This window comes from Primulina eburnea, chromosome 10 (genome assembly GCF_022965805.1).
Source record: "Primulina eburnea isolate SZY01 chromosome 10, ASM2296580v1, whole genome shotgun sequence".
Taxonomy (NCBI): domain Eukaryota; kingdom Viridiplantae; phylum Streptophyta; class Magnoliopsida; order Lamiales; family Gesneriaceae; genus Primulina; species Primulina eburnea.
The window spans coordinates 2,619,532-2,639,374 of NC_133110.1; the positions used below are offsets into that span (position 1 = coordinate 2,619,532).

General features: G+C 31.6%; 2 protein-coding genes and 1 pseudogene across 12 annotated transcripts; 2 read left to right on the top strand and 1 right to left on the bottom strand.

Moving 5' to 3' along the window:
- The first annotated feature begins 267 nt into the window (after positions 1–267).
- LOC140842465 (protein RDM1-like) lies at positions 268–4,218 on the top strand. Of its 11 annotated transcripts, none has more exons than XM_073210403.1 (7): positions 268–753; positions 826–912; positions 1,004–1,081; positions 1,164–1,248; positions 1,822–1,915; positions 2,047–2,182; positions 3,555–4,218. In XM_073210403.1, the coding sequence occupies exons 6-7, from the start codon at positions 2,050–2,052 to the stop codon at positions 3,920–3,922; spliced, it is 501 nt and encodes a 166-aa protein (XP_073066504.1). In that variant the 5' UTR covers positions 268–753; positions 826–912; positions 1,004–1,081; positions 1,164–1,248; positions 1,822–1,915; positions 2,047–2,049; the 3' UTR covers positions 3,923–4,218. The 11 variants fall into 11 exon arrangements, with proteins under 11 accessions (XP_073066504.1, XP_073066505.1, XP_073066509.1 ...); XM_073210404.1 differs by having other exon boundaries at positions 268–683; XM_073210408.1 differs by having other exon boundaries at positions 268–491.
- A 7,108-nt stretch (positions 4,219–11,326) lies between these two features.
- LOC140803676 (alanine--glyoxylate aminotransferase 2 homolog 3, mitochondrial-like) lies at positions 11,327–12,540 on the top strand (annotated as a pseudogene).
- A 243-nt stretch (positions 12,541–12,783) lies between these two features.
- LOC140842467 (TOM1-like protein 6) lies at positions 12,784–17,316 on the bottom strand. The gene is given in 10 exon segments (XM_073210412.1): positions 12,784–13,299; positions 13,301–13,855; positions 14,220–14,498; positions 14,620–14,705; positions 14,787–14,868; positions 14,988–15,148; positions 15,361–15,474; positions 16,096–16,194; positions 16,385–16,463; positions 17,000–17,316. Coding segments are annotated over 10 exon segments (1,806 nt in total). The 5' UTR covers positions 17,125–17,316; the 3' UTR covers positions 12,784–13,073.
- Positions 17,317–19,843: the final 2,527 nt, after the last annotated feature.

Genomic DNA, 19,843 nt, shown 5'->3' on the forward strand with positions numbered 1-19,843 from the left:
ATTGCCCCTACTCCCACCACTACATAATGTAAAGTAAACATTATCTCATCCAAAAAAATAAACCAACGTACATAAATTTGTCTTAAACTAACTACTTCTACGAAACATTCCAGGGAAAGCGAACTTAACCAGGATTTCCTCAGCTCCTCGTATTCATCCCAAGATCAACATAAAATATAATTTTATATAATAGAAAGAATAAGCTAAATATGCAACATTTTCCAAAGACAGCTCAAATAAAATTAAATTAAATAGAGGAACTAACCCACCATCTTTCTCAATCCCATTTTACCAAAAAGAATCTGCAATACGACACTCTCCTCATAACTCATCTCTCTTTTCTCGCAAAATCTCACACTGTGAACAAAATTCTCCATTTTGCATATTTCTGACAAGTGATTTTCTCATTTTGTGTTTTTGTGAGTGTCATCTCCAGCTGTTAGGCGCATCGACGTGAAAATGAAATGGCCTCATCACTTGCATCCAGTAAGGTTTGTTTTATTCTAGTATTTTATTCGTGTCTTTTGAAGAAAATTCACAAAGATGAGAGTATTTCATGCTGTTGATACATAATCTTAGTGTCGATTACAGTCATCCGTGTGATTTTTTTTTTCTTTTTAAAATTTGAATCATAAATGGAGAAAAGAACAAGAAAAGGATATCGCAGTGATGGAACTGTGAAGGTATATTTTCAAAGATTTAAAACGGTAGAGTTTGAATCGAATCGAGCCTGTGCTTGAATAGTGAATGGAGGTGACCTGGAACTCAAATTATATGTTTTCTGAATTTCGAATTGAGCTCAAAGTCAAGTTTGAATCTTTTTAGCCATTTGTTACGATTTGGTTAGCTTGCACCTATTGTGGACTGTAGACTGTCCATGTCCATCACATGATTATGTGTTATAATCGGAAGGTTGGTGTTGGTAGTTTTGATTCTTGTAATTTGTTTATATTCACTCCTACTGTAAATTTAATTCACTTCTTATCTTCTTTGTTTCGGACAGAGGCAATTTGAAAGTGGTAGGAAACATTCTCCTATCTGTGGTTATGGTTCACTTCCTCCAAAGATGCAAAAAAGACAGGTTTCCTTTGCGTTTGACTTATTTTTGTTAGTAAGAGAATCGACACATTATATATGTCATATGGTATTATCTGCCATTGCAGGAGCCTCAGAATCTAACACATAGTAACTTGCTATGTGATTCCATGGACATGCAGATATACTTCCTCCAGACATGGGAACGGAGAGGTAACCAAAAACCAGCCACTAATTTGATTCAGATATGATCAGCACTTGAAAGGAATACATAGACCTTATCTTCAGCCTTGTGTATCATTGGTTTTTTCTTTAACTATTGTAAAACGGATCGGGTTTTGTCAAAATATTACAAATTAGCCCGACTTCTCCATTTATAACAATCCGTCGACTGGGTAGAATCTACCAACCTGGAAATTTGTTTTTGTTTTTTGTTTTGGTCCACCTGTCGAACAGAACCGGTTAACTCGATTTTTTTTCATAAAAACGGTTTTGGTCAGAATCCGTTGATCGAGCCTGTAGATCATGGCCAATCTCGTATTAATGTGAGGCGATTGGCCTTAGATTATTGAGCCAGCTTAGCATAGCCAGGGGTTGCCTGCAGACAGCCTTGATCAGCTCCTTATATGTATTTTTTCCTAAAAAAATCCCTTTCTCATAAATTCACCCCAATCCAACCAGAAATTAATCATCTCTAAAAGCCTATTTTTGCTTACTCTTTTTTACATTTTCCCTTAAATTTTCTATACCATATTTTCCCTTAATCTTATTTAATGTTAATTTCAGTTTACCACCGGCTCTCGGTCCATATTAAAATGGACCCCCAGAGATCCCCAAATCCATTTTTCTCCATTGAGCTCCGACCTCCGCCGCTTACTATGTAAGAAATGTCTGATGTTTCCTTCTTCTCGTTAGATTGATTTAAAGTTGAGAAAAACAATGCTAATTTAACCTAATTTATGTAAAAACCTCCCTGACATGAATTTCTTTTTTAATGTTGTGTATTTGTAGAAAATGAAGGAGCCGTCGCCTTCAAATGATCAGGTTGATATTTTATTCGATGATTCTTCTTCATTCACTCGTGTAGAAAATGACAGTGTTCAATCAATTGCTGTTGGTGGACCTGTTATCGAATTAACTCCCGAAGGTAATCGATTACCCTCATATGTACTTCATTCTAAGTCCTTTTTTTGCTACCCGTTCCTGGATAATTGCTGGTGATTTTCTTTGACTGTGCTTTGGGTATGCTTATGCGTGATTTCCTGTTATATACAATAGATATAAGACCATGCTCTGAGAATAACTGAACATATTTTTCAAGTTTTTCTCGACAGTGTTATACTAATTCAGAAACCATCTACATGCATTGAACGCTAATTATTTGCAATAAAGTGTGAATTTTTTTTTACTGAATCAGTCAGCTACCAATAAGGTCAAAGATATCTTTTAGATTATTTGAATTTTTTTGCCGGCCTTTTCCAATGAATTCGAATTTCATTTATACTGAATCAAATTCCTTAATCTTTGTTTGATTAAGTAGAGTTTTGCCTTAATAAAACATTAGAGCGCTGCATTGGCTTTTTCATCAACAAAACAAATGGTAGATGATTTTCTTTTAATGCTGGACATTGAGTTCACTCTATTCCCAAGCTCGTGATGGAGGAGTGAATACACATTTGGATTATGTGTGGATGTGTGCATATGTGGACACACACATGGAGTTGCAAGCATTGGTGTTTTAGAGAAATTTTGGCAACACGTCTTAGATTGTGTTTTCATTGGATATCTTATGTTTAAATGAGATTTTTCCCGGCTTCATATATTTCACATAAGTTTGACTTCATAATGTTTTTTGATTCCCAGAAGCTGAACTTGGTTTTCCTATGTCAAATATTTAGATCTTACATTGAAATTTATTATTTTTGACAATGATTTTTCATAACTCATGTAGTTGGTTTCTATATCCATTTTCAATATGATGATATTTTTGAAATGTGACCGTGTGCTTAAAGGTTACTTTAGACTGCGACGAACATGGAAAAGCAGAAGAACCTTTCTGCCTTCAACATAATACTTCTCTCTTCCATCAAAATCTATCAAAATGTGTTTGTGCTTACCATGTTTTCATGCATATGTGGTCGAAGATTGATACAAGGGAATAAGCAATCTATTTCCAAAATCTATATAAAGACTGCTCTTGTTGACCATAGAAAGTACATATTCGCTTGTGGTTTTGGCTTTTCTCTGTCTTTTTTTTTATTTTTTATTCTTGTGTTTGGGCATGGAACTACCATGACATGAATGGCGAGTCAGTTGTGACTAAAAATGTAGTGGCTGTTTTAGAACTTGGACTCATGCTATCATGTCGTTTAAAATGATGTCAAATACATCGCATGAACCTAGACCTATTCTTTCGGACCATGTATAACATGTCAATACAAACCTAAAAAACTTTCTGTTTTCTGCTGTTTATTTCGGTGGTCAAGCCAACACTACTTGACTTGTGCTGTATATTGCAGAAATGCAATTCAGACTTGCAAAAGGATACCAAGAGTACATGAAGATGATCCCCATACCAGTTAAGCGTGGCACCACTATTCCTTATACCTCATGGATGGGGTTAGGCAACTCTATCGAGCAGATATATGGGCAGCCTCTGCACTACCTGACTTATCTTCATCTAAAGCAGTTGGACAAAGAGAGTATTGGAGCCAAGGATGAGAATGTTCCCTTGGATATGATTATCCATCCTTGTAAAGCTGAGGCCAGTATCTGGATCATTGAAGAGATTCACCGCCATACTTCTTCTCCGCATCATCTGGCAAAACTGTGGGAAAATGATCCCAGTCATCATGCTCTAATTGATGCCATTTTCCCAAAGCTCTGATCCTGAACCGACCATCAGGGAGAAGGAAAACATTTTCTTGGAGACTGCAACTTAAGATTGATGAATTTAAGATATTTCTTTTATTTAACTTTATATCTTTGATTGATACCAATAATTTGCTCTTCCTGTTAATCAGGCTTAATGCAGCCAGTAGATTATCAACTTGATTTGCATTTGGCATGTTTGGTGAGTTATGTACCAATCAACTGGTGTTTTTTTAAGACCTTGAGTTGTCTAAGATATAGTGCAGGTTTTTTAAAAACCAATTTATTAGAACTAAGATGGAATTTTGGCCATTCGCATAATCAAAAACCAAAACAAACCAAACGGAAGAGGCTATTTTTTTAAATCAATACATATCAATGTTGAAGTCTACAACCAATTCTCAAGTTGTAGTGCTTGTATAGCAAGTTTTTAGAACTTTCATTTACCAAATTTCTGTTTCGTTCCATTCAAGTCGAGTTTTCTTCTAAACATGTACACCCTCATTCCAAGGTTTTACATTTTCTGCAATCAAGTTTTCTATTTAATTTTCGATATTCGAAGCTGTTTTAAAACCCCGAAAATCTTAGAGAAATTATCAATTCGTTTCATGTCTAGATTTTAAATTTTAATAAAAAAATTATTTCAATCCATATCACACCTAAATAGGCGTTATATTATTTTAAATTTTAATTAAAAAAATTATTTCAATTCATGCCACGAATACTTCATTGGTGTGACATGAATTAAAAAATTTTACTAAAAAAATTAAGTAGACATGATTTATTTATTTTTTTATAATTTTAAAAAACAAATAAGATGATTTAAAAATAAAAATCACGCCAATTTAATAAGCTTGATACATTAATTTTACAATTACTTTTTCTTTACTTTATTTTATTAAAATATTATAATTAATATACTAAACAGTGAAAAAGCCCCTAATATTAACTAATTCTCATATTTAAATAATACAATTACATTTAAAATACGAACTTTATTTTTTTTTTTCAAATATCAACAATTTCTATTTATTATTACTTTCTTATTTGTATTCCTATTAGTAATTTTATAATATGATTAATATTCATATTTTAAAATTTAACAAAATTATAATTAATAGTATAATGCAACTGAATAAAATTATAATTACATTAATACAATATAAATAGTACAATTAAAATATAAGAAATTAGTAAAATTATCTTTTCAAATGTTGTACGAAATTTGTAATTGAATCAGCGAAGGATGTGGAATCAGACGCTCCGCACAATTTATAAGGGAGGAGAGTCACATTAAGAGTTATAACTAACAAGAAAAACCGTGGTGAAAGAATGCCGAATATTTGCGAAGGAAGAAAGGAATAATGCCGAATATTTGAGCAGAAAGTATATGCTCAATACTCGGTGAAACTCACTGCAGTTTATAGTAGGAGGATTGGACACGGATTCTTAGAATCCGCGAACCACTATCACGAATTCATTAATCCGTGACTACTTTATTTTATTTTACTAGAATAGTGCACGTGCGTTGCACGTGAAAACGATTTTATTCGAGATAAAATTAGTTGATATAATAAATAAACATGAAAATTATATTTTTTATAAACTCATATTAATTACATATATGAAATTTACATGTTTTCACATGCTTATTTTAAATAATTTACTTTCCGTTATGTAATTTTTTTTGTTATTTCTGTGTATACGTCAAGTTTTAATAACAAGTACGGATATCGTCCGACAAAACTTGATATATTACAAATTTACATTAAAAACAATTCTTTAATTAACTTGAACAAAAACTTGAATAAATTAATAAACTAAATTGAAATTAAAATAAAAGAATGAAACAAACACAATTTAAATAATTTAAATTAAAATAATTAATAAACGACTGTTCAAATATCGGTTAATGCACATATCAATTCTTAAGCAATGCTTTTGAAGGAATTCATTATTTTATCAATATACTATGTCAAATTATATTTAACTATGTCATTTTTTTATTTAATAATTGCAATTGCAACAATGAATGGTGGATTTCTCTAGTATTCGTTTTTTAGTCTATGATGATCAGCATGTACTCAATCTCATATGTTGTTAGGACCGGCTAGCTGTTTAGAGGGGGTGAATGAATACCTGTTAAAACTTTCGGTATTATTGGTTTGAGCTAACAAAATACAATCGCTTTATCTCAACTCAGTTGAGTTACAAGTCAACAAGGTAAAATATATGCGCAGAAAAAGAAATGTGTTCAAATTTGAACCAAATAGATACTAACACAATAATCGGTAGATGCAGTTATCCCAATGTCAAAAATATTCATGATGTTCAGTAGTTTTTTGTTGATGAAAATACTGTTAAACAACCAATTCAAGCTGATTTTGATGGAGAAAATGGAGAAGAAATGCAGCATCCTTTGGAGAATGCATAATCTGTAGAGTACAAGCAACAATCAATAATTAATCAACATATTTCAGTCAATGAGATAGAAAATAAACAAAGATCTCAACGATTTAAAAGAAGAGCAATATGGATGACAAATTATGAGGTAACTGGTAATAACTAAATTTAAGATTAATTTGTTCATTTTGCTCTATTTTCTTATTGTGATCCAGTAGCTTTCGAAGAAGGTGTCAAAGAATCAAAATAGCAAAAGGCAATGGATGCTAAAATCACATTCATCGATAAAAATAAAACTTGGGAACTCATCGAGCTTCCAAAAGGTCAAAAAACGATATGTGAAGTAGATTTACAAGAGTAAATTGAAAGAAAATGGAAAGCCGACAAATTCAAAGCACCGTTGGTAGCAAAAGATTACAAATAAGAGTTTGGAGTCGGTTATATAGAAATATTTACTCAGTTGTAAGACATGATACGATCAGATTGGTAATTGCCTTATTAGCACAATATTCATGGTCTATCTTCTATTTGGTTGTGAAATCGACGTTCTTACATGGAGACTCAGAAGAACATATATGTATCCATCAACCTCCTTGTTATATTAAGTTGGAAATGAGCATAAAGTGTATAAATTGAAAAAAAACTTTGTACAAAATTGAAGATGAATGAAAAATCTCATTGTTTGTTTATATGTTAATGATCTTATATTCTCTTAAAATGATAGTGTCATGTTTGAAAAATTTAAGAAGTCCATGATGGTTGAGTTTGATATGGAGGATCTTGGCAAGATGCATCATTTTCTTGGTATGAAGTAGTTCAATCTACTTATGAGATTTTTATTTCACAAAAAAAACGTGTTCAAAAAGTTTTGTGCATATTTAATATGAAGAAATGCAATTCTGCAAGTACTCCCGTAGACTATGGTTTGAAGCTAACAAAAATTTGTGAAGGAAAGAAGATTGACAACACATTTTACAAGCAAATTGTTAGAAGCTTAATGTAGTATTTGACAGCAACAATGTCGGATATTATGTATTTTTTCAGTCTCATAAGCAGATACATTGAGAATCCTACAGAAATGCATTTTTAAGCTGTTAAGAGGATTTTATGATGCCGACAACGAACACAAGAACTTGGTCTCTACTATAAGAAAGGAGAACAATTAGATTTGAAGGAGATCGAGATTATAGAAAAAGAACTTAAGGATATGATTTTTTTCTTAGATCAAGTGGTTGTTCCATGCACTTCGAAGAAACAATCAATTGTTACTTTATCAACCATTGAAGCTAAATTTGTTGCATCAACTTCACGTGCATGTCAAGCTTTTTGGTTGAGAAAAATTATCGAAGAGCTTAAATTCAATAATCATGATCATTTTGCAATTTATTGTGATAATAGTTCAGCCATAAAACTATCAAAGAATCTAGTCCTCTATGGAAGAAGCAAGCTCATTGATGTGAAATATCAATTTTAAGTGACCTCACAAAGAATGAAACAATTGATCTCATCTATTGCAAAAGTGAAAACCAAGTAGCTAACATGTTTATCAAGTCCCTGAAACTGCCTGCATTTCATAAACTAAGGGAGCTACTTGGTATTAGCATACTACAAAACAAATTTGAGGGATGATGTTCTTATTAAGCCGATGTTTACCTTATCGGTTTAAGAGAGATATTATTGAATTGTTAAAGGTTTGCCGAAGTACTTAGTTATCTGTCTTGTCAAATAAAATCTGTTAGTCATTGTTTAATATTAACAAAGTATTACAGAAAATAATTATTTTAGCATATTTGTTATTTCATGGTTTAGTGGTCAAATATTGTTGCTATTTTTATGGTTTTTTTCATATGTGTATTTGCCTATAAAAGGCTCATTGCTGAATAAATAAAATATATAACAGAAAACAAAATTCTTCTCTTTGTTTGATTTATATTTTATTCTTTGAACCACTAACCACAAATCTATATGTTCGTTTAACTTGAAGTTTAAAAAATACATTTCGAACCATTTTTGCTTATAAAACGTATATGTTTATTTGGCTTGAAGTTTAAAAAATTAAGTTTGAACTATTTTTTGTTATGAAACATAGAAAATATACCTTTAAAAAATATTAATAGTAGCCTAATTTTTCATGTGAAAGAATGCATAATCAAAAAATATGTAAGAAATATTAATAGCATTCAAATTTTTTATTTGAAATAATGCATAGTTATGTATCAATTAAATAAATAAATAAACTAAATTAAATTAAAAATATATCAATTATTAACGTATCAATTAAATAAATAAATAAATAAAATAAATTAAATTAAAAATATATCAATTATTAACTAATAATTGGGAAAATAATGCATAATGATGTATCAATCTATCAATTAAATAAATTAACTTTATTTAACTTGAAGTTTAAAAAATTAAGTTTGAACCTCTAACTAAAAATTAATATGTTCATTTAACTTAAATTTTAAAAATTAAGAACATACATTAATCATATATAAATCAATCAAATCAACAAACTTTAGAGCAATATTATATGAGTATGTTCATTTTAATAAGTCGGTGGAATCACAATACATTATTATTATTATTATTACAAAAAATTAAGGACTAAAATTATTCACATCGTGATGACCTCACAATTATTTCAAATACAATAAAGCACCATTATATACAAATATTTATTTAAGCTAAATTTAAATATTGAAACCATATGCAAATCAAATATTAGATCACCAAAAATGTATGGATGAGTGTTATAGATAAATATAAATGAGATAATGACATATTTATATATTCATTTAACTTTAAGCTAAAAAAGTTAAGTATGAATCATTTTTTTGTTAAAAAAATAGAAAATATATTATATGTTTAAAAAATACTAACCACAAATTTATATGTTTATTTAACTTGAAGTTTAATAAATACATTTTAAATTATTTTTGGTTATAAAACATATATGTTTATTTAATTTGAAGTTTGAAAAATTAAGTCTGAACCGGCCCGCTAACAAAAAATTTATATGTTCATGTAACTTGAAGTTTAAAAAATTAAGTCCTTACCATTTTTTGTTATAAAACATAGAAAATATATTAAAAAATAGAAAAATTTATTGTAGGTTTAAAAAATACTAACCATAAATTTATATATATGTTCATTTAACTTAAAGTTTAAAAAATAAAGTTTGAACTATTTTTAGTATAAAACATATATGTTTTTTTAACTTGAAGTTTTAAAAATTAAATCCGAACCGCTAACCAAAAATTTATATGTTTATGTATTTGAAGTTTAAAAAAACATAGAAAATATATTAAATAAATAAAAAAATATTGTAGGTTAAAAAAATACTAACCATATATTTATATGTTCATTTAAATTGAAGTTTAAAAAATAAAGTTTGAACTATTTTTAGTTATAAAACATATATGTTTTTTTAATTTGAATTAAGTCCGAATCGCTAACCAAAAATTTATTTATCTTGAAGTTTAAAAAATGAAGTCTGAACCGCTAACCAAAAATTTATATGTTCATGTAACTTGAAGTTTAAAAAATTAAGTTCGAACCATTTTTCGTTATAAAACATAGAAAATATATTAAAAAATAGAAAATTTATTTTAGGTTTAAAAAATACTACCATAAATTTATATGTTCATTTCACTTGAAGTTTAAAAAATAAAGTTTGAAGTATTTTTAATTATAAAACATATATGTTTTTTTTTTAATTTGAAGTTTTAAAAAATTAAATTCGAACCGCTAACCAAAAATTTATATGTACATGTAACTTGAGGTTTACTAACCATAAATTTATTCGTTCATTTAAATTGAAGTTTAAAAAATAAAGTTTGAATTATTTTTATTTATAAAACATCTATGTTTTTTTTAACTTAAAGTTTAAAAAATTAATTCCGAACCGCTAATCAAAAATGTATATGTTCATGTAACTTGAAGTTTACTAACCATAAATGTATATATTCATTTAAATCGAAGTTTAAAAAATAAAGTTGAACTATTTTTATTTATAAAACATATATGTTTTTTTAAACTTAAAGTTTAAAAAATTAAGTTCGAATTGTTAATAAAAAAATTATATATATATATGTTCATTTAACTTGAAGTTTAAAAAATAAAGTTTGAACTATTTTTAGGTATAAAACATATATGTTTTTTTAACTTGAAGTCTTAAAAATTAAATTCGAACCGCTAACCAAAAATTTATATGTTCATGTAACATGAAATTTAAAAAAATTAAGTCCGAACTATTTTTTATTATAAAGCTTAGAAAATATATTGATGTGAAATAATGCATAGTAGAATAAAATGTATTAATTAAACAAATTAGATAATTAGATAAGAAAATTGAAAAGTCACCTAAATAAGACATTAATTAAGTAAAAGTTGGAAAAGGATAAACAAGTAAAATCACAATTCAAACTCATATATTTATAATAGTATAGATTTTATTTTTTTTTTTTAAAATCTGAATCCGGTGCGGTGAAGGACGGATTATACTACTTTTATGAACTTTTCAATTTGCAACATTTTTATAATGATTTTATTAATTTATAATATTTTTTAAAAAAACCCATTAGTCTTGCATGCTAAACATTATGAAAATTTAACGTTTTATGCCATTATTGGATGGACGATTGTTTTAAGAAAACATGAAAGAGCCAAATTTAGTCGGTAGCCTTGTCATGTGAAACTTGATATGGATTTCTTCTTTTGTTTGTGATGTTATGAGTTGATTGGTGAAAGTAGTATAAGAAGTGATAAGGATGATTATAACTTAATTTACGGCATGATATACCCATAGATACCGGTTATTATGAGGTGTTGGTGCTTGGTATAGAGGTATAGATATTAGATAGTGTTGAATGAGATCTAAAAGGTGTGCTTGATAAGCACATGAAAGGGATCGTGGATGATAAAAAGTTAATTGAAATGTAGTAGTTGAGATGAGCATGATCAAGTGTTGAGGGATGCATTACTTAACACATGTCAATATAGTGCACGGCAAGATATGCAGTACTTATTTGATGACAATGGGCGTAGATACGTCGATGCTTTCGGCAGTATTGAGACATTGTGTTGTGGCCATTGTCACCCTGATGTGGTTAAAGCTGTTACCGATCAAACCAAAAGTTTGCAACACTCAACTATTCCATATCTAAATCATGCAATTGCCGATTGTGCTGAAGCACTGACTTCCAAGCTACCTGGAGATCTCAAGGTATGTGTTATGCTTTGTCTTTTACTAGAAGTCGCTGATGCGCCTGGTGGCTCGTGTTCCATTAGCCACCTCTATCTTCTGTCACAGCTTATGACCGAACCATCATAATCAGCAATATGTGATGTGAAGAAGGAATGTTACTAATGTAATGGGATCGATGGTGTAGGTTGTTTTCTTTACGATTTCTGGGACGGAGGCTAATGAATAGCAATGATGATGGCTCGATTGAACATAGGTTGTCATGACTCATGATATTTTATCCCTCAGAAATGCGTACCATGGAAATGCAGCAGGGACCATGGGAGCCACTGCGCAATGTAATTGGAAATTCAATGTTGTGCAGGTAGAAGCCAGCTGTATTATATTGATTATTGGAGCTTGTTTTGGAATAACTCGATGAATCATGTAAAATTTTAACTACATTTCAACAAGATTTTCTGATAGTATGTTCTCATCAACAGAGCGGAGTTCACCATGCCGTTGATCCAGACCCCTACAGGGGTTTCTTTGGTGCAGATGGTGAAAAATATGCAACAGACGTTCAAGATTTAATCCAGTTTGGAACTTCTGGTCATGTAGCTGGTTTTATATCTGAAGCAATGCAGGTGGCTACTCTCTTAAAGCTTTAATAGGAAACATATCATTATTTTACTTGAATTTATTTTTGTATAACAGGGTGTAGGTGGGATCGTCGAGTTAGCTCCAGGTTATTTGCCTGCTGTATATCAAAGCATAAGAAATGAAGGAGGACTTCGTATTGCAGACGAGGTTCAGTCCGGATTTGCTCGCACTGGAAGCCATTTTTGGGGATTTGAGCCACATGATGTTGTCCCTAATATAGTTAACATGGCTAAGGTTGATCCGAATGTCCTCAATTTTGTCAAGTGAACATCCCTCAAGCCGCATTTAAAGAAAATGTTTGTTGCTTGCTTAATGGATTGTAGGGGATAGGCAACGGAGTTCCCCTCGGAGCTGTGGTAACTACTCCTAAGGTAGAGATTTGAATGTTGTTCATTCAATCTGGAGGAAAATAATGAAATAATGTGGTTCTAACGTGCGCACGACAAACCCTTAATTCTGTGCTAATGGTTGGGATGAAACTGAGGACATAATCTACAATTTGAGAGATACAATTAACACACGCAAAACTAGTGTGACAAAACTGAGAATACGGACAAACTATAAATTTTCCTGATTTCTTCATAACAATGTACGGTTAAAAAAATATATATATATACTAAAACTGGAGAAAGATAACAAATGATATTATTAATCCAAATTATAGTTTCCAAGACATAAAACAAATGCAAATCCCATCCATAAATTTCAAGAAATGAAACCAGAAGACTGACAAATGATAGCACCCACCAACCATCCTAAGTGGAAATCTATTTCATCAAGCAGCTCCTGTCTTTCACTGCTGGCTTCATCTATAGTGCAATGACTCTAGATCAAATCTTAATATCTACACCACTCATACTCCACACTAAAAAACATTTACACCAAAATGACATGATGCAACTAGAATCCCAAATCACTAACTATGGTTGGTGGATCCTGATAAGCTTGGTGATGAATGACTTGTTGCTTTAAATCCTCCATCCGTAGTGCCAAATACATTAAGATCTTCAAACAACCTGTATGATGGAATAAATGGTTTCTGTCCTGCATTGGGAGCCACAGACCTCGGACTGGAGATGGCAATTGTATTTCCATTACTTGACTCTTGTCGCAAAGGCCTAGGCGTAGATGATGACGTGAGCTCTTGGAGTTTCATATGTGTTAGGCAGTCTAGGCCCGGGATTTGGATTGCTGAAGTAGCCAGGAGTAGAGGCCCATGGTGGAGGAGGGTACACAGTCGGAGCATACTGGGGATATTGAGGTGTTGTAAGAGAAGATTGCGGTTGCTGAAGGGGCTGCTGCTCAGGTTGAGAATGAATGCCATGTTGGGGTCGGGGCTGAGCCCATGGGGCTACATAATTGTTGAAGGCCACACCAGGGTGACCAGGATAAGCCTCGGAAGAAAATGCAACCACTGGCTTGACAGATGGCATATGCCCCTGAGATGTGCTATGCACCGGAGAAGTCGGAGTCTGAGAAGGTTGCTCAGTTGATAACGTGATGCTCAGAAGGTCTATAATATCTTGATCTTTGGTTTGTACCGGAGTGGCTGTGGTGGTAGGAACTAGAGCATTACTCATAGAAGAGCTCAAGGGGGATTCTGGATATGCCGCATCTAGCTTCGTCTTTACAAGTGTCAAACCTTCGACTTTCAACTCAGGCGTGCTATTTGAAGCAGCAACGGGAGTTTTTGAATGTCTGCATGCATGCCAAACACACTTCATTACCAATTAATGAATGAAGATAAATCAAAATTACAAATGAATTTTCTTGAGCGCATATTTTGGATGCAAAGAAACTTGAAAAATAAACCATGAGTTCAGAAACTGTGACAGCATCCACCAAGCAAATTTTCTCGAGCCTGTGAGTTCAAAAGAAAAAAACTAGTTTTGATTGAGCTTGACTCACCTTCTGCCCTGAGTATCTACCAGTCAATTCGCAATTACCAAAAAGAATGCTTGAATATTTATATCCAGTTTCAAAATGATGGTGATATACAGATGCACCGCTAAATTTTTTCACTTGAGAAAATGTGTGAGGGGAATCATCAATAAAGTTATACCTTCGGGCTAGCAAAGCAAACTCGTCTTCCTCCTCCTCCTCTTCCTCAGTCAGCTCCCTATGAACAGGAACTGGTACAGAAGGGTCGGTATTTGCTGTATCCTTGGCTACCTCAACTTCAGCGGGCTGGAGACTGGAGTTAGGTTTTCCAGCTTCCCCGGGCTGCACATTTGTTACTTGAACAGGCGGTGAGGAACCAGAGGCTACTGCATCATGCTTTGCGAGCGTACTCTGCAGGCTATCATTCAATTCAAGACCCTGACCAAGAAGTTCTTCATCCCTGTTATGATGACAAATGCAGATTACAGGGCAAAAAACATCTAAAATTAGAGGGAAAAAAACCAAAGATGACAGCAGAAAACAAGAAGATGAATAACAAGAAAAATATATGAATGACAGACCCCGTTGTTGATAACATCTGCATTAACTTCTTTTGATTGGCACGACATTGCTCGACAAGGTCGACTATCACTTCATCTTTAATGGACTACAAGGAAAAAGCAACATTATTTTTTAAGTATGCGACAATTTCTTATCATTGATGGCTAAAATTGATATTTCTATATACCGTTCGATCACTTGGATCAATAGCTTGCAGCATGTCAATCAAGAGAGCCAAAACTTGTCGCATGGAATCTATGCTAGATGAGCTACAGGAATAAAAATTGGAGTGTGGATATATTATAACTAAGCTGAAGTCGTTGAGATAAGAGTCATAACATTCGGGTCAAAAAAACCAAGTATACTACAAACAGTGTTGGGTCAAAACCTCAAATTTTCTTCAGCTGCCATTGCTTCATCAAGCCGTGTTGAGGAACCACTTGGCATCCCATAACCTGGTTGAGGAAGTCTTGATGTTGGATGTGTAGCTGGTGGAGTAAAAATTGGAGCTGCATGAGGTGACTGACGAGGAAATTCTACACCAAAGTGCTGCCACATCATAACATCCAGCAGTCACTTAAAAATCTATCCAACGAGCCCAGTAAAAGTAATTATTACCTCAAAAGACAATTATCAGCAGTCAGCAAGTAAGGGAAATATATTTAGTTGATTCAGCGACTTAACGTGATAAACAAAACGGGGCTGTAAGCATATACAGGTGACATCAATATAGATACGCACATCCAAAGAAGAAAATTTACCCTCAAGTCCTCGTAAGCCATGTAATATTGAGGATATCTTCCTCCAGATCCACTAAATGCTTGGTACCAAGAGCCTATTAGGGTTAAAATTTTATCTCTCACGTGCATATCTGTCTGATGAAATCATCCAAAAAACAACCTATTAGGGTAGGCTCTATTACGAAACCGAACATGTAATTTAATATAGGACCGTAAAATTTGTGTAAAGTGACTCGGAGGGAAGGAAAATACAGGAAGTAGGAAAACATATAAATAGTTCTAAGCGGATGAAGATAAAAGATGAGTGATGAAATGGTAACACCACCAAAAATTGCAACCAAGTAGATTGATATTAGTACACAAACTCATCCAAGAATAAACACAAACTGAATTTTTTTATGCGGGGATCTAGCTAAAAAAACCACCAGTCTTAAGACTTGACAAGTTTCATAAGGTTTTATAAACTAGTGATGATCGTCTCATCAGTAGCACATACTATTTGGTAAGTAACTTTTACTAGTGTTAACTTTGTGTGTTCCACAGTTCCACTTCAGTAGCCGACGAAACTAATTAAAAAATAACAAAGAACGACCCGCATTAGAATCGGATAGGACATCATTCAACAGCAACGTCACTGCACGCTTACATTCACCACTTAATCAGGTAAAAATAATTACGAACTTAAGTTTGGAATAAAAAATAAAAAGTCGTATATCCAATGTCAATGCCCCCAAACTTAATGAAAAGAAAGCTTGCCTTTTTCTTAACAATCTTAACCATCTCCTGGAGTATATTTCCTTCTGCAATTTGCATATGCACATAATCACCACAGTTCTTGACCATCGTCTCCAGAAGCTACAAGAAGATGCAGTTATTAATTAAATGGGAATTAAAACATTAAATTAGCTGGAGTTGATAGATAATTTCCTTATAAACCAACTTTTTTGGGGAAAAAACACTCTTGACTTATATCCTGCTCTAGTTACAAATTAATTTTAGTGATCTACAAGATTCGTCTAACGGAATTACTTTTGCTCATATATACCGTTAAAGCAAGTAATTGAACTTTAGGATTCTTGTGTTGCAACCGTTTCTTCACAGCTTTCACAACATCTTTTGCCAGCCTAACCAAGTGAAACACATCATCAGCCTTGAAAAATGTTACTTGTCTTTGTGAATTTCAATCGAGAAAATACAGGGACAAGGAAAAACTGACAGAACTTCAACTAAATATTACAGATATCCAAACTAAAATAAACATCAACCAACCACCACTTTTCCAATCAGAAAAGTTAGAATTTTGATAGTCTTCTCCTTTAAACTGTCAAGAAGTTTGATTGACATCCCCGATTAGAGATTCCAAAATCAACATATAAAAGAAGGGGCAAATAGAAAGAAACACAGCAACCCTTCTCCGTTTACAGCACGCATATAACACAATACCACAAACAAAATCAATAATCAAAGGAAGAAACAAACAACAATGATCTATTCACAAAATCCAAACGAAACCCGTAAAAATTCCACCGATTTCAACAAAAAGAAGAAGAAGAAAAACCCAAGAAAAAATTCTACAAAAAGAAGTCAACTTTGCATGAAAACAAGCGAAGGTAAACAAAACAACAGATCATATAAATACACATGCAGCATATACACATACATCTGATTCAAATTGATGGTATCACAGATATCAATATTCATAGTCCAATCGGGTCCGATCAAGAACTCGCTCGTTGCTTTCTCGACCCTAACAGTGGCTGAAGAAGATGTCGCGATTGAAGCCATGGATGAAATAATCTCTTCTCCTACACCCGAACAGCCCCCTTCAATCCCGTGAAGAATAATCAGGAAACCCAATAATTTTTGCGGGTTCGACTATTGTGGTTCGTTATTTCTTGAAAGCAATTTCTTTTAGACACTTATTCCAAGAAAACACATGAAAGTTTCTTTCTTTATCCTCTTTATGGTGTTCGTTCGTGTATTAAAAAAATGAAAAAGTTTTTGCTTTATTGATAATAACATCATCATAATTAGTATTTCTTTTGGGCAAGTATTATACAGGACCACAATATTTATGAGTTCTTCAGAAATATGTCTCTTTTATTTATTTTTTCTTGATTGTTCATCCTACATAGCCAGACTAAGCGGTCCATTCTTTTTTTCTTTCTTCACCAATTTTACACACATTCTTGCGGGATTTTGAATTTCATTCTGCTTCAATTATTGTCCCGTTTATAAAATTTATGAGAAAATATTAATTTAATATAATTATATATAACATAAAAAAAAAACATATATAAAATTATAGTTTATATCAGTTAAACAATGATGTTTAAGTAGGCCATAATATTTTTATATATAAGTATTGTATTATGGCAAAAACTTGTGTGAGACGGTCTCACGGGTCGTATTTGTGAGACGGATCTCTTATTTGGGTCACCCATGAAAAAGTATTACTTTTTATGCTAAAAGTATTACTTTTTATTGTGAATATGGGTAGGGTTGACCCGTCTCACAGATTATGATCCGTGGGACTGTCTCACATAAGACCCACTCTTGTATTATATATAATGGAACGGAAAAAGCGGAAAGTAGTTATGAAATATGTCGATGTCATTTGTGCTCCACATAGCTATATCTCAAAATCATCCAATAAAATAATCTATTATCTATAGATGGTCTCAAACCAAATCTTCGAATTTAGACGAATTCTTAAGTTCGAAATTCAATGGTAACAAATTTTTCATTAATGACAATATTAAAAATCACCTAGAAAAACTACAATCAAGATAATAAATAAGGTAAAAATTTGTGTGAGACGATTTCGGGTTCGTATTTTGTGAGACGAATCTCTTATTTGAGTCATCAATAAAAATATTAATTTTTATGCTAAGAGTATTACTTTTTATTATGAATATCGGTAAGGCTGATCCGCCTCACAGATAAAGATTCGTGAGATCGTCTCACAAGAGATATATTTCATAAATTAACAAAGATACATATATTTATAACGAGGCATAAATACAAATGCATCAAATAATTAAATATGAAAACCAAGATTGGAGATTTTAAACATTTAAAATCACACAACAACGCATGCATCACGTCTCACTCCGTCTTTTACAAGAACCAATGTCGTGTATGTATTAAATAATTTGTGGGTTTTTTTTTAAAATACATTATAGTATGGTATAGCCTTGGTGTAATTATCATGTGCACTACTAATATTCTTGGATGAGACAGTCAATATCCATATTTCGAGATGGCTCCGAAACTTACAAAAGGCAAATAAAAGAAAGTGGAGATGAAAAATTATTATGGTCATTCAATTTTTTGTGGCTTGAATTTAACTCAGTTGTCCCTTCGTACCCAATAAAAGCCGATATTATTATCTTTATTATATTTCTATTAATTAAAATAAAAAATATGATTTAATTTTGTAACTTGACATGTTTTGTATTTTAATTATATAAATTATATTTGTTTTTTTTTAAAATCACCAAATCCAACATATATTGTTTATTTAGTATTGATGTTATTTTACGTGGCTCGTCTGATGATAATCAAATATGGCAAAAACTTGTGTGAGACGGTCTCACGGGTATTATTTGTGAGACAGATCTTTTATTTGGGTCACTCATGAAAAAGTATCATTTTTTATGCTAAGAATATTACTTTTTATTGTGAATATGGGTAGGGTTGACCCGTCTCACAGATTATGATCCGTGAGACGGTCTCACATGAGACTCACTCATCAAATATATATTACACATTAAAATTTACTTAATAAAAAATAATGACAATTAAGTTTGTTTCCTTCCATTTTGAAATATTGATATAATTACTTTATTTTTCCCTTTATTTTAGCATAGATATATTCTAATATGTGTGACATAGACTTTATTTATCTCATATGAGCCACGTATAATAGAATCTGAATCAAGTAAGCAATATTAAATGAGTTTATTGGCTTCTGACAATAAAAATCTAAGTCGGTGAAAATTAAACTTTGATAAGTTTGATGACTAAATCAAAATACATCAATTATAGAGCTAAATGCAATTTTCCCTAAGAAAAAGAGAATATTATTGTGTTCAAAGGATATTTAATTATTTTCTTTTATCCTTTTGAGAAAAATCTTAAACTCGATACTTTCCTTTTCTACATCTATTATGTGAAGTTAAGAATCGGCCATTCATATTGATAGTTTTTTTTTTGAGGGATCTATTCGGTTTTTTTGTTAATCTTTTTAGAAATTAATTAATATAAAGTAGAAGAATACCATGGGTTTGGTTTATTCCAAACTTGTTTAAGAATTAAGGTGAGAAAAAACTTTCGTGAATTGTATATGAGACATCGGAAAATATATATATTTTTTATTATCTGAGTTTACAAGTAAGTATTTCTGTATATTTTGAACATAATATTTTAAAATAAACTATTGATAAAATTCGGATTTCATATTTAACACGACCTAAAATAAAAACCCAAAAAGATCTTCCAA

Excerpts from the sequence above, each read along its gene's own strand:
- LOC140842465 (XM_073210401.1), top strand. The coding sequence starts at position 2,050 with ATGAAGGAGCCGTCGCCTTCAAATGATCAGGTTGATATTTTATTCGAT. Across the intron at positions 2,183-3,554 it reads TATCGAATTAACTCCCGAAG|AAATGCAATTCAGACTTGCA; the intron begins GTAATCGATTAC and ends TGTATATTGCAG.